This window comes from Balaenoptera ricei, chromosome 4 (genome assembly GCF_028023285.1).
Source record: "Balaenoptera ricei isolate mBalRic1 chromosome 4, mBalRic1.hap2, whole genome shotgun sequence".
In the NCBI taxonomy this organism is placed as follows: Eukaryota; Metazoa; Chordata; class Mammalia; order Artiodactyla; family Balaenopteridae; genus Balaenoptera; species Balaenoptera ricei.
This window is the reverse complement of record NC_082642.1, coordinates 22,654,670-22,670,064: the sequence shown is the minus strand read 5'-3', so window position 1 is coordinate 22,670,064 and position 15,395 is coordinate 22,654,670. Positions and strand designations below refer to the sequence as shown.

Genomic DNA, 15,395 nt, shown 5'->3' with positions numbered 1-15,395 from the left:
GGTACTGACACAAAAACAGACACATAGATCAATGCACCAGAATAGAGAGTCCAGAAATAAACCCACGCTTATATGGTCAATTAATTTATGACAAGGGAGCCAAAAATATACAATGGGGAAAAGACAGTCTCTTCAGTAAATGGTGTTGGGAGAACTATTCATCTGTAGACAAAAGAATGAAACTGGATCACTTTCTTATACCCTGTACAAAAATAAACTCAAAATGGATTAAAGACTTAAATGTGAGACCTGAAAGCATAAAACTCCTAGAAGAAAACATAGGCAATATGTTCTTTGGCATCGTTATTAGCAATATTCTTTTGGAACTGTGTCCTCAGGCAAGGAAAACAACAGCAAAGATAAACAAGTGGGACTATATCAAACTAAAAAGTCTTTGAAGAGCAAAGGAAACTATCAACAAAATGAAAAGGTAGACTACTGAATGGGAGAATATATTTGCAAATGATTTATTTGATAAGAAGTTAATACCCAAAATATACAAAGAACTTAAACAGCTCAACATCAAAAAACAACCTGAGTAAAAAATTGGCAGAGGACCTGAATAGACATTTTTCCAGAGAAGACATACAGATGGCCAACAGACATGAGAAAAGATGCTCAGCATCACTAATCATCAGGGAAATGCAAATTAAAACCACACGGAGATACCACCTCACACCTGTCAGACTGGCTATTATCAAAAAGGTAACAAATAACAAGTGTTGGTGAGGGTGTGGAGAAAAGGGAACCCTCAAGCACTGTTGGTGGGAATGTAAATTGGTGCAGCCACTACAGAGAACAGTATGGAGATTCCTCAAAAATTAAAAATAGAACTACCATATGATCTAGCAATTACACTTCTGGGCATTACCCCCCCCCCCCCCCCCCGCAAAAAACGTCAAAAAGATATATGCACTCCTCTATTCATTGCAGTGTTATTCACAGTAGCCAAGGTATAGAAGCAACCTAAGTGCCCACTGACAGATGAATGGATAAACAAGATGTGGTATATGTATACAGTGGAATATTAGTCATGAAAAAGAATGAAATTTTTACCATTTGCAACAACATGGATGAACCTAGAGAGTACTACTCTAAGTGAAATAAGACAGAGAAAGACGAATTCCATATGACCTCACTTACATGTGGAATCTAAAAGACGAAACAAACAACAAAACAGGCTCATAGATACAGAGAACAAATGTAGTTGCCATGGGGTTGTGGGGGCGGGGAGTTGGGCAAAATAGGCTAAGGGAATTAAGAGGTACAGACTTCCAGTTATAAAATAATTAAGTCATGGGGATAAAATGTGCAGAATAGGGAATATAGTCTATAATATTGTAATAACTTTGTATAGTGATAGATGGCTACTAGACTTATCATGGAGATCAATATGTAATGTATATGTGTAGAATCACTATGTTGTACGCCTGAAACTAACATAATATTGTATGTCAACTACAGTTAGAAAACATAAAGAAAAAAATAAAGCTATGTTCTTCTAGAACAAAAAATTTCACAATTTGCATGGAAACACTAAAGACCCCGAATAGCCAAAGCAATCTTGAGAAAGAAAAACGGCGCTGGAGGAATCAGGCTCCCTGACTTCAGGCTATACTACAAAGCTGCAGTAATCAAGACAGTATGGTACTGGCACAAAAACAGAAATATAGATCAATGGAACAGGAGAGAAAGCCCAGAGATAAACCAACTCATGTGTGGTCACTTTATCTTTGATAAAGGAAGCAAGAATATACAATGGAGAAAAGACAGCCTCTTCAATAAGTGGTGCTGGGAAAACTGGACAGCTACATGTAAAAGAATGAAATTAGAACATTCCCTAACACCATACACAAAAATAAACTCAAAATGGATTAGAGACCTAAATGTAAGGCCAGACACTATCAAACTCTTAGAGGGAAACATAGGCAGAACACTCTATGACATAAATCACAGCAAGATCCTTTTTGACCCACCTCCTAGAGAAAGGGAAATAAAACCAAAAATAAACAGATGGGACCTAATGAAACTTAAAAGCTTTTGCACAGCAAAGGAAACCATAAACAAGACGAAAGGGCAACCCTCAGAATGGGAGAAAATATTTGCAAACGAAGCAACTGACAAGGATTAATCTCCAAAATATACAAGCAGCTCGTGCAGCTCAATATGAAAAGAACAAACAACCTAATCCAAAAATGGGCAGAAGACCTAAATAGACATTTCTCCAAAGAACATATACAGATTGCCCACAAACACATGAAAGGATGCTCAACATCACTAATCATTAGAGAAATGCAAATCAAAACTACAATGAGGTATCACATCACCCCGGTCAGAATGGCTATCATCAAAAAGTCTACAGACAACAAATGCTGGAGAGGGTGTGGAGAAAAGGTAACCCTCTTGCACTGTTGGTGGGAATGTAAATTGATACAGCCACTATGGAGAACAGTATGGAGGTTCCTTAAAAAACTAAAAATAGAACTACTGTACGACCCAGCAATCCCACTACTGGGCATATACCCTGAAAAAACCATAATTCAAAAAAAGTTATGTACCACAATATTCATTGCAGCACTATTTACAATAGCCAGGACATGGAAGCAACCTCAGTGTCTATCGACAAATGAATGGATAAAGAAGATGTGGCACATAGATACAATGGAATATTACTCAGCCATAAAAAGAAACGAAATTGAGTTATCTGTAGTGAGGTGGATGGACCTAGAGTCTGTCACACAGAGTGAAGTAAGTCAGAAAGAGAAATGCTAACACATATATATGGAATCTAAAAAATAAAAATAAAAGGTTCTGAAGAACATAGGGGCAGGTCAGGATTAAAGACACAGACATAAAGAATGGACGTGACACGGGGAGGAGGAAGGGTAAGTTGGGACGCAGTGAGAGAGTGGCATTGACATATATACACTACCAAATGTAAAATAGCTAGCTAGTGGGAAGCAGCCGCATAGCACAGGGAGATCAGCTCGGTGCTTTGAGACCACTTAGAGGGTGGGATAGGGAGGGTGGGAGGGAGACGCAAGAGGGAGGGGATATGCGGATATATGTATATGTATAGCAGATTCACTTTGTTACACAGCAGAAACTAACACACCATTGTAAAGCAATTATACTCCAATAAATATGTTTAAAAAAAAAAAAAGAAAGCTATGTTCTTGATGCCACAAAACTAGTTGTTTAGTTTTTAAGTATCAAATCTTGGCCAGCTGGTTAAACTATAGCTTAGTTAAACTATAACTTCAATACCAGTTTACTTTAAGGTCACAGATCTGAACTGAATAATGTTAAATAGCTGTTAACAGTGTTAAAAAGACAATGCTAGTGTTTTGCAATTATGTATTGTTTTTCATCCTGAGCGTCCAGTTGAGCAGTGGTTTTCTAGCTATGTTCTGTCAAGCCCCAGGGCTGCTATGCAGTTTAAAGTAGGGTTGGGGAGGTTCAGCACACTGGGCTCTTTCTTATCATCCTCATCCAATGTCTTCAGGTATTTATTCTGTTCAGAATTCTATGTAAGATTTCCCCTTGTTGGGGGTGGGTAGTTTATATTGTATTTTAAAAGTTTGGAGACAGTTGCATCCTGGCAGTTATTCTTGTGCATTTAAACCTATTTGATGTTCTTTTTTCACACTGTTGCAGGAATCTGGTAAAAAAATTTTTTTGAATCTTTGTGCTGGAATCTTGGATCTGTAATTTATATAAACACTATCTGCCTCTTTGCCTTTCTCCTCCCACCCTCTTTCTGGCTTATGGGCATTGTTGAGCGTCTACTTTATGCACGCACAATACAGCATTTTGGCCCTGTACTATTCACAATAAAATCCTTAAATCCACAGCAGATAGATTTCCCAGAGACATTTCCACTTAAACTTCTAAAATAAAATTGTGTGCTTTACCTTTTAAAAATATTTAGAATAATGGAAGTTTTACTTACACAAATGATTTATGTCTGTCTTCAGTGTGAAGATGAAGTACCTTTCAGGATGCTGGATTAAAATTTGTGAAAACTAGAAAGTTGGGAGCTAAAAACCGGTATAGCTGGGATACATAGCCTAAAAAATCATCCAAGTTATAGGAACTGCAGGTCCATGAGACAGTTGCTAAAGTGGTCTTATTGGTATGTAACTCAGTAGATAAAGCATAGAAGGAAACTTTGAGATGCACTATATTTAGTTGAGTCTTTTAGCTCAGGGAGTGTCCAAAAATTGATGACAGAACAAATCCTTCCTCCCCTCCACGCACCTTTTTCCTGAAGGAACAAAATTCTACAATTCTCTTCTCCCCACTCCTTTCCTCCTACAGGTAAACATTTTTGTGGTCAATTTGAATCATTGGAATGTGTGTGATTTTCATGAAAAGAATGTTAAAACACAATAATTAACTACATGCAACATGTTTTGGGGTGGGGAGAGAGGAAAATTTGATCTGGAAATTTAAGTGGTTTAGTGACTTTTAAAAAATTTTAATTTCTGCACTTCTGTAAGAAATAAAATAATGCACTATAGTTCCTTTTTCCTATGTTTTAAATAAGAGATAAATCCAGTTTTCCTATATGATGAGTCATGGATATAGTTAAACTTCTGCACAAGTAGGTAGAATAATGCAGCTGTCTTTTCAGTAGGTAGGCAGCATCTCTTCTCCATCCCTCCATAAACACATCCATCATTATAATATCATACAGATTATTTTCACTGCCATAAATTTCCTGTGTTCTGCCTATTCATCACTCCCCTGCCTACCCTCCCCATAATCACTGATCTTTTTATTTTGTCTATTGTTTTCCCTTTTCCAGAATGTTGTATAGTTGGAATCATACAGTATGTAGCCTTTTCATACTGGTTTCTTTCACTTAGTAATATGAGTTTAAGACTCCTTCATGTGTTTTCATGGCTTGATAGCTTATTTCTTTTTAGCATTGAATAATATTCCATTGTCTGGATATACCACAGTTTATTTATCCACACACCTACTTGGTTGCTTCCAAGTTTTGGCAGTTATGAATAAAACTGCTTTAAACATCCATATTCAGGTTTTTGTGTAGACATACATTTTCAAACTTCTTTGGGTAAATGCCAAGAAACACAATTGCTGGATTATATGGTAAGAATATGTTAAGTTTTGTAAGAAACATCAGACTGTCTTCCAAAATGGCTGTAACATTTTGCATTCTCACCAGCAATGAATGAGAGTTCCTGTTGCTCCTTATCCTTGCCAGAATTTACTATTATCAGTGTTCCAGATTTTGGCCATTCTAATAGATATGTAATTGTTGTTTTAATTTGCATTTCCTTGATGACATATAATATAGATCATCTTTTCATATATAATATTTATTTGCCATCTGTATTCAAGTCTTTGGCCTATTTTTTAATGGAGTTGTTTTCTTGTTGAATTTTAAGAGTTCTTTTTATATGTTGTATAACAGTCCTATTATCAGGTGTGTCTTTTGCAAATATTTTCTCCCAGACCTGGCTTGTCTTCTCATTCTCTTGACATTGTCTTTCACAGAGTAAAAGTTTTCAATTTTAATGAATTTCGGCTTATCAGTTATTTCTTTCAGGGATTGTGTCTTTGGTGTTGTATCTACAAAGATATTGATCTCAGAGAGATAGCGGTCCTGAAGAGAGATCTTAGTTTCCTGACAAGGAATTGAACCTGGGTAGTCTGGATGAAAACCAGGAATCCTAGCCGCTAGACCACCAGGGACTAGAGGCTAGAAGCATTGTGGACCTGGCTCTTACCCCCACTGAAAGCAAGAATGTTTCAAGAAGGCAAAAACTGTAAAAACAGGTAGAAAGTTTATTATTAGAGACACAGCATATCATGTGGGAGAGCACACAGAGAAGCAGTTTATTTAAGACAGAAGCAAGGCAGAAATACACACCAGGAGAGGAGTGCAGTCATCCTGAATGAGGAGTGCAGTAAGTCAGAAGCTAGGCATAAATACACACCCAGAGAGAAAGAGTACGTGCGTCCTGTCTAATGAGGAGGAGTGCGGTAAAGAGTTGATTTAAATCCCTTATGTAGGACAGTTCTTCCAGGTCTTTGTTTACCTTTGGCCAGTTATCTTGTTTCTTTTTTCACACCTGACTGGTCCTAGGACCCTCCCCAAGATGCGTGCGCAACTTTTTGCTAAGATGGATCCCACTGCAGAGGCCTGTGGGGATATGTCCACACTTATTATGGGGTGGTGTCCCCTCTCTTTTGGACCCCCAAGGAGCCTTCCTGCACATATGCAGACAGGGAAGTTTTCCTTGACCTCAGGACTGGTCATCTTTTTACTTCAGCGGAGCTCAGCTTCTGCCACCTGCTTTGTCCTTGGAGTGGCTGAGTGAGAACAAAGCTTCAATTTTACTTCACTTGCAGACACCAGCTGTCCAGCCCAGGGGTCTGTCTGTCTCCTACCTCAGTAGGTCCTCTATCTCCTGCTGTACCCAAAGTCATCTATGTTGTCTCCTATGCTATCTTCTAAGAGTTTTATAGTTTTCATTTTACATTTAGGTCTGTGATCCATTTTAGTTAATTTTTGTGGAGAGTGTAAGGCCTTTGTCTGGATTCATTTTTTTGCATGTGGACGTCCAGTTATTCCAGCACCATTTGTTGAAGAGACTGTCTTTGCTCCATTGTATCACCTTTGCTCTTTTATCAAAGATCAGTTGACTATATTTATAAAGGTCTATTTCTGAACTCTATATTCTGTTCCATTAATCTATTTGTCTGTTCTTTTGCCAGTACTACACTGTCTTGATTACTGTAGCTTTATAGTAAATCTTGAAGTTAGGTAACATCAGTCATCCATCTTTGTTCTTCTCTTTTGATATTGTATTGGCTATTCTTAGTCTTTGCCTCTGCATATAAACTTTAGTTTGTTGATATCCATAAAATAACTTGCTGATGTTTTGATTGGGATTGTGTTGAATTCATAGATAATATTGGTAAGAACTGACATCTTAACAGTATTGATTCTTCCTTTCCATGAACATGGAATATCTCTTCATTTATTTAGTTTTTTAATTTCATTCATCAGAGTTTTGTAGTTTTTCTCATATAGATCTTGTACATATTTTGTTAGATTTATACTTAAGTAATTTCTTTAGGTGTTACTGTAAATAGTATTGTGTTTTTAATTTAAATTCCACATGTTCATTGTTGACATATAGGAAAGTGATTGACTTTTATATATTAACCTTATATCCTGCAACCTTGCTATAATTGCTTACTAACTCCAGGAGATTTTTTTTTTTTTTTTGGTCAATTCTTTCAGATTTTCTACATAGATGATCATGTTATCTGTGGACAAAAACAGTTTTATGACTTCTTTCCTGATCTGTATACCTTTTATTTCCTTTTCTTGCCTTATTGCATTAACAAGGATATCCAGTGTGACATTGAAAAGGAGTGGTATGAGGAGACATCCTTGCCTTGTACCTGATCTTAGTGGGAAAGTATCAAGTTTCCCCCCTTTAAGTATAATGTTAGCTGTAAGGTTTCTTTAGATAGTCTTTATCAAGTTGAGAAAGTTCCCCTCTATTCCTAGTTTTTATCATGGAAATTTTTTTTTTTTTAAATTTTTTTTTTTTAATTTATTTTATTTATGGCTGTGTTGGGTCTTCGTTTCTGTGCGAGGGCTTTCTCCAGTTGTGGCAAGCGGGGGCCACTCTTCATCGCGGTGCACGGGCCTCTCGCTATCGCGGCCTCTCTTGTTGCAGAGCACAGGCTCCAGACGCGCAGGCTCAGCAATTGTGGCTCACGGGCCCAGTTGCTCCGCGGCATGTGGGATCTTCCCAGACCAGGGCTCGAACCCGTGTCCCCTGCATTGGCAGGCGGATTCTCAACCACTGCGCCACCAGGGAAGCCCCTATCATGGAAATTTTTAAAATCATAAATGGATTATATATTTTTAATGAGCTAATGCTATATGTTTTTATGGAAGTAAAACTCAGTTTCATTTTAGTTTTCCTTATTCATTGATTATTCTTTTACCTTTTCACTTTTACCAGTTGGTAATTTGTGTGTTTCTAGGCTCAGCTTGCCAATCGGAAACAAAAATTAGAGTCTGTGGAGCTGTCCAGCCAGTCAGAAATTCAGCACCTGAGCAGTAAGCTGGAGCGGGCCAATGACACCATCTGTGCCAATGAGTTGGAAATAGAGCGCCTCACCATGAGGGTCAATGACTTGGTTGGAACCAATATGACTATTGTGCAAGACCAGCAGCAAAAAGAAGAAAAATTGAGGGAATCTGAAAAACTGTTAGAGGTATGTTTTTAAATTGTAATATACTGTAACTGAGGAAATGTGTGTATGTGTGTTTTAAGAGAGACTAATGAACTTGGAACTAGGTTCCAAGATCTATGGTTTCTTCCCTGCTCTGTAGCCAATAGATATTGATATTAATAACAGGATCAGATATTAATAACAGGCCTTATTAATGTGGTGCCTGTTATATAACTTACAGTTTGACTCCCTGGCTACCTTTTCTCATGAAATAGAAAAATTTAATAACATCTGACTTTTTTTCTGAGTATTTTTGCAGGTTCTGCAAGAAGAAAAGAGAGAATTGAAGGCAGCTCTTCAGACTCAAGAAAATTTCATGCATGAGACAAGAATACAAAAGGAGAAGCTACAAGCAAAATTAAAGGCAACTGAGACTCAACACACAGTAGAGACCATAAGGTATATTTAATCTTAAATATTATTAATCTTAGCCACGGGGTGGCTTAGCATTAAGCACCATTTTAAATATTGCATATTCATAATTTTGTGTTTGATCATATTATAGGTTTTCTTATTCAGTTTTAATTTCTGAGTTAAATTTTTTTAGCTTTAGAAAATATTGTATGATTAGTTTTTTCTGCCTGCAGTTTGGGTCCCCTAACCAAGAGACTCTGATATTTAGAAAGTTAGGAACCCTTTTGTCAATCCATACCCTTGCCAAAACTGCACACGTGAAAGGAATTATAGTCTACGTCTCCTGGGAGACCTCCCTTCCTTGGTAGAACAGGTCATGTTTAGTAGCTGCTTATCATCAATACCATCAATAAGCCAGCTATTGAGATAGCCCTTTAAAAAAATCCTAAAGTTAATTTTGTTTTTATGTATGAATTGTTGCTCTGAAGTTTGTAATTTAAGTCTGGTGCACATTTCTGTTTTTGTCTATAACTTTTCAGTTTCTTTGACTCAAGGTATCAAGTGTCAACAAGGTGATTTTTGTCATTTTGTCTTTTTCCCTTGAAAAACAGGCCAAATCCCAGTTGAGAAAGGAGTAAACTGTTGCTGACTTTTTTAGAAGCATCATCTCTGCCTCTTTACTCTCCCAGTTTTTTGTTTTGTTTTGTTCTTTTGTAAATCAGGAAACAAATTGAAGAGTTCTGAAGAGTTTCATTACCAAAAAGAGTTGGGAAATATGAACTGGCTGTGTGTTGTTTTTGTTTGCAGAGATACAAGGCCTTTAACAGTCCTCCTGTGTCTTCCCATAGGTCACTGGAGGAGTCTCAGGCAGAAAGGAGGTATGCCTCTCAAGGGCAGGGAGACTTAGAGAATGTGCTCTCCCGACTGGATTTTACCCACACTAGTGAAGAACTTCTGCAGGCAGAAGTGACTCGTCTGGAAGGCAGGTAGGTAATTACATACATTTCAGAAACATTCAAATTGTTAGAAACTATTTTCAATCATGTATTGATAAAGTAAGCTAATATAACAAGTGAAAATATGTTTTTTTCTCTATCATTCACAAATGGCCTAACTTCTTATTTCATTGAGGTTAAAGGAGAACTGTAAATCTCAGTTAAAGGAGAACTTCCTAATATTCTTACCACCAAACCTACCAGTTAGCCTGCAATCTGTCTGTGTCCTTAATCTGTTAGAGTGAATGAATCAGTGGATGACGTCTGTGCTCCTAAGACTCCACTTACGTACTGATTCTGCAGCTTCTCCTTTTCTCTTTTACATCATCAAGTTTTTAATATCTGCTAAATCATTTCCACTAGTATAAAATATGTTTTAATATTCCTCATCTTGGGAAAAAAATGAAAATCCTCCTTTAATTCTATATCCCTGTCAAGTTACTTCTGTATTTCTCTGCTGTCCTTTAAAATCAAGTTCTTCAAAAGAGGTGTCTCTATTGACTGTACATCTTCACATTTCTCCTGTGCAGAAGGCCTTCAGTTAGGCAGCCTTTCCCCTCTACCAGCCACGCCACTGGAGCTGCTCTTGGGGAGATCTCCCTGGACACGTGGTGCTCCTTCCTTCTGTGCTGAAATGCTGTTGATATTTCCTAGTGTGTTGATTGAATCCTGACTTACGCTATACCATGCCCAGCTCACTTGTATCACCATACTGTGAACTTTTTTTATCATCCTGCTAAACTTTCTGATCGGGAAGAGTTTGATATTTTGTTTTAAACGTAAATCATGGTCATTTGTACAGTAGTATTTTCTGTGTGTAGAAGATAAAAATACAATAAATTGTTAGCCTTTAGGCAAACAGATAACCAAAAAATTGCCATTTTACCCTTTTAAGTACAGTAATAAATTTTTTGTCCTATCTTTAAGTAATATATCTTTTATTTCTGTTTTTGCAAACCACTAAATATTTTCTTTACATATTAAATATACATGCATACACACACAGAGTTTTTGCTTTATTTCTTTCTCACCTTGGAATACTTAAGATATTCTTAGTTGTCATTACTGAGGTATATTTGCATACTTTAGATTGAATAAAATAAAAGCTTAGGATTCTTATTGACATTAGAACTAATATTTACATTTTTTATCCTGATTTTCCATTGATTGACTTTTTAGTGATCTTTTACATGTTTTGCTGTGCTCTTAGCAGGCTCTGAAGACTTGCCTCTTGTTTCTGACACACTGCCTCTTGCATTGTGACCTGGGACACTTTAGTCTCTTTAGGCCTCGATTTTCCCATCTGTAGATAGGACAAGATTATCTGATTTTCTTCTCTCTCTATCTCAGTGTTTGACACACTGTAGTCACATTCTAAGTACCAAATAAATAAGCATTCTAGGATTTTTAGAAATAAGTAAAGTTGGAATAAATGGATACAAATACCAGTGTTCAGTAATAAAACAAAGACTTCCAAAATTATTTTTCTGTTTCAAAAGGCAAGTAGAAAAATGAACCCTTTTAGACAGCTTATTTGTGTTGTTCAGTTTGAAGAGAATATTCCCTGAAACAGGAACTGGAGGAATTTAAGTGACTGTTTTTGTGTTGTTGTATTGTAGAGATGTTATTTTTGAACGGTAGCTTATCTGGTAAGTTGGCTGTGTGGGTGAAACAACCTAGATAGTTATTAAGCCTGTATTGGACAGTCTGGAACCAAATGATGCAGGGCATAAGGGTATGGTGGGCAAGGTTAGAGGGAGGTAAGAAGTAAAAGACATTATTTTAATCATAGAATTTGTAGTTCGAGAAACATAATATGCACATTAAAGGACCTAAGAGCAATTTAAAGTGAAAATTCTAGAAAATGTCTACATTCAAGCTCTAACAATTGAAAATAGACTGTTTTCAAGGTGATTAAGGAATGAGGGTCAGTGTGGCTCTATCCAGGTACATGTTGATCTGATTCTTGAAAGGGTGTTTACTATCCATTGCCTGGTAGGAGGGGAAGGTGCTGTGTGGTCAAGGGGATGGTGTGTGAAGAGACAGGAAGTCAGGCTTAGCTAATGGCACATGGCAGACAGTAAAGCCTAGCAATTTAGCGGCAAAAAGACTTTATTAGTAGATATGAGCTGTGAGATAAGAGAGGTATGGTGCCCCTGAGGTTCTTGTATCTGATGAGTGATTGATTCTTAAGTAAGGGTGACAAGTGGGAAACTCTTTGAAGAAGATTATTTTGGCAGCTGTGTGTAGGATGGGATTGTAATTAAGTTGGTGAAGACTGAGATTATGATGCAGCTCCTGTACAACTAGAGAGAAAAAAACTACCTAAGTTGCTATAATCTTTAGAATTTTGTAACCAGTAATATTCTAAGCAGAGAGAAAAAATACAGGTAAACACAGAACTCAAAAGTATCTCCAGAAGTGTGAATTGAATTTAGCTGCCTCCGGTGATAAGGAAATCGGAAATGAGTTTTATTTTGGGGTGGGAGGTGATGTTTAAGGGTATTTCTTGGACATCAAGAAGGTAGGTTAGGTAACTCAATTTGTGGGTTTCAGGGTTTTGTTTTATTTTAAATATGTGACCTTAATTTTGTCATACAGCTTGGAATCTGTGAGTACAACTTGTAAACAGCTGAGCCAAGAGCTAATGGAAAAATATGAAGAATTGAAGAAGATGGAAGTGCATAACAATGAGTACAGGGCCGAGATTAAGAAGGTAAAGGTCCGCATGCCTGGGATCACAAAGCCCTTTGTTTTTATGGACTGAGCTGTGGGTTGGGAGGTTACAGGAATTATTTTTAATGAGAGAAAAGTGTAATCCAGAGGCCATTTGATGCTCACGAGTAGAGAGTACATGGAAGGTGCTTAGGAGAGTGTCTTTCTGTGTCATCCCCAGGGATGCCGTGTAAGTATTTTCAAGATAGTTGAAGCCTGCCCCTTTGAACTCTACAACGTTATTTTATATAATTCCTTTATTTATTTATTTATTTTTGGCTGTGTTGGGTCTTCGTTTCTGTGCGAGGGCTTCCTCCAGCTGCGGCGAGCGGGGGCCACCCCCCATCGCGGTGCGCGGGCCCTCCACTATCGCGGCCCCTCCTGCCGCGGAGCACAGGCTCCAGACGCACAGGCTCAGCAACTGTGGCCCACGGGCCCAGCTGCTCCGTGGCACGCAGGATCTTCCCAGAGCAGGGCTCGAACCCGTGTCCCCCGCACTGGCAGGCAGACTCCCAACCACTGTGCCACCAGGGAAGCCCTACAACGTTATTTTAAATGTGCCTTGATGAAAAGTTTTCTAGAAGCTACGCACCTTCTTGCTTGCACAAGCATATGAACATATTATATGAGCTGGCATTTAATATTTTCTTAGTGACCAAAGGTGGTGATGGATGTGTATTCTCTTCTGTGCTGTTGGTAGTTATATCCTCATTGACATTTGAAGTGTGCAGAGTTTGTCTCTATGTTAGTGGGCCCTGGCTGTCCTGTTTGTTGACTCATATTTTTTTATTACTTCTTTGAGATTACGTCTAGCCCCTTTCTTCCTCTTGCCTTTCTGTTGTCTTCTGTGGACCAGGAAACTATATAAGCAAAATTTTTAGATTTGCAACTAGAAAAAGAATGAAGGTCACAGGTGCTGTCCTCTAAACAATGTGGCTTCGACTTTGATACTGGTTCTCAGCATTTGAGTAAGGCATCTCTCCCTGTTTTGAGATCTAATAGGTAATTGTGGGTATAACCACCTGACCTTCAGTACAGATACGCAGCTTGGTAAGTTGCTAATTTTCTGCAGATTTAATCAGGGAAAAATTCATGTCTTGAGGTAAGGTAAAAATTACTTTATTATTATATTTTTCTATCTAACATGTCTTCTCTTAATTTTTAATGCCTTCTATTTCTTTGTAGTTGAAAGAACAGATTTTGCAGGCTGAACAGAGTTACAGTTCTGTACTAGACGGAATGAAGATGGAGATCTCCCAGCTAACTCGAGAGTTACATCAGCGAGATATCACTATTGCTTCCACCAAAAGTTCTTCCTCTGACATGGAGAAGCAACTCAAAGCAGAGATACAAAAAGCAGAAGAAAAAGCAGTAGAGCACAAGGTGAAATGAACAAAAATTCTCTTTATTTGAAGATTGTTTTTGTTTTTTGATTTTTATATTTATTTATTTATTTATTTTTGGCTGCGTTGGGTCTTTGTTGCTGCGTGCAGGCTTTTTTTTTTTTTTTTTTTTTGTGGTGAGCAGGGACTACTCTTCGTTGCGGTGCACGGGCTTCTCATTGCAGTGGCTTCTCTTGTTGCAGAGCACAGGCTCTAGGCGTGTGGGCTTCAGTAGTTGTGGCATGTGGGCTCGGTAGTTGTGGCTTGTGGGCTCTAGAGCTCAGGCTCAGTAGCTGTGGCGCACGGGCTTAGTTGCTCTGCAGCATGTGGGATCCTCTCGGACCAGGGCTCGAACCCATGTCCCCTGCATTGGCAGGCAGATTCCCAACCACTGTGCCACCAGGGAAGCCCGTGAAGTTTGTTTTTGAAGATTCAACTTATTAAAGGTATAATTTCCGTAGTAGTTAATTCGGTAAATTTTTATTAGCCCTCTTCTTCAGGCTAAGGGTAGGCTGGTTAACAAGCAGTCTAGTGGAGACTGGTGGGAGGTGAGAGTAGATGAGGCAAGTGAAGAGACCCTCTCTGTGGTGTGTAGGGTGTGTAGTGAGGCTGTGCCACGTTCGCTGTGACAGACCAGAGTTCAGATGGGGCGAGTGGCCGGGGATGAGACTGGAAAGCAGTGACCTGCTCCTGAAGGGCCTGCCCACCCTGTGCAGGAGTAAAAGGTCTCTGTGGTTGTCGTGTGGAGAATAAGTGAGGAGGCAAAGAGACCACTCGGATGCTGTCACAGCAGCGAGATGGTGGCCCGAGCACTGCGCCAGGGAGGCAGAGGGAAATGGATGCATCCTGGAGAAAATCGACTGGGCTTTGTATTTGATTGGACCGGGAGAATGAGTTAGACAGCGTTAGGAAAAGATGTCACTCAGGATTCTGGCTTGGGCAACTGAATAGAAAGTGATGCTCTTTAGTGAAATACAGAAAAGATAGGGAGCAGGTTTGAGGAGGATAATGATTTTGTATAAAGTGTACACAAAATAGGCAAGCTGGCACATGGGACACTGGTTTGAGATAAAGGCTGGACTTCCATATGGAAATATCTAGTAGTCAATTCCACAGAAGGCCTGGAGTTCAAGATTAAAATCAAGGTAAGACATTTAGCTGCGGAAATCTTTGCATGAAGTTGGCACTGGAAACCCTGAGAGACTTTGATATTATAATGAGAAGGCATAGAGTATGAAGAGGAGAGACTTGCACCAAACTTAGGAATCTACTCATTTAGGGTAAAAAGGTGTTGGAATGGAGCTAAAAAGAAAAGTAGCAATAAGGAAGGAAACCAGGTAGTTTTCACAAAGGAAGCAGGAAGGCAGGGAAGGAAGGAATCTTTTCAAGTAGGAATGGCTAAGCAGAAAAGCTAAGGAGAATGAGGACTGAAAATAAGTTTTACTACCTTGTGAAAGGAGTGCAGTCCACATGATGCTGGAGGTGGAGGCCAGTAAGAGGAGTGCTGGCGGTTACCAGTGCCTGATTCATCTTCTTAGAATAGTATTCTAATTGCATGCATATGAAGTCATGTTGAAACACCTTTTCAACAACCTTTCAGAAAGTATTTGTATATATGGATGAAGAATGTGACCTCGCCTAATGAAAATTACATGTG

At 38.5% G+C, this 15,395-nt stretch overlaps 1 protein-coding gene across 11 annotated transcripts in view; it reads left to right on the top strand.

Annotated features, from left to right (window-relative positions):
- CEP63 (centrosomal protein 63) overlaps positions 1-15,395 on the top strand; it is an 82,206-nt gene that overhangs the window by 59,084 nt on the left and 7,727 nt on the right. For all 11 annotated transcript variants that reach the window (XM_059920288.1, XM_059920292.1, XM_059920287.1 and 8 more), the window contains 5 exons: positions 8,041-8,274; positions 8,552-8,691; positions 9,495-9,632; positions 12,243-12,357; positions 13,542-13,739. In XM_059920288.1, the coding sequence (XP_059776271.1) occupies positions 8,041-8,274; positions 8,552-8,691; positions 9,495-9,632; positions 12,243-12,357; positions 13,542-13,739 (825 nt within the window). The remainder of the gene's footprint in view (positions 1-8,040; positions 8,275-8,551; positions 8,692-9,494; positions 9,633-12,242; positions 12,358-13,541; positions 13,740-15,395) is intronic.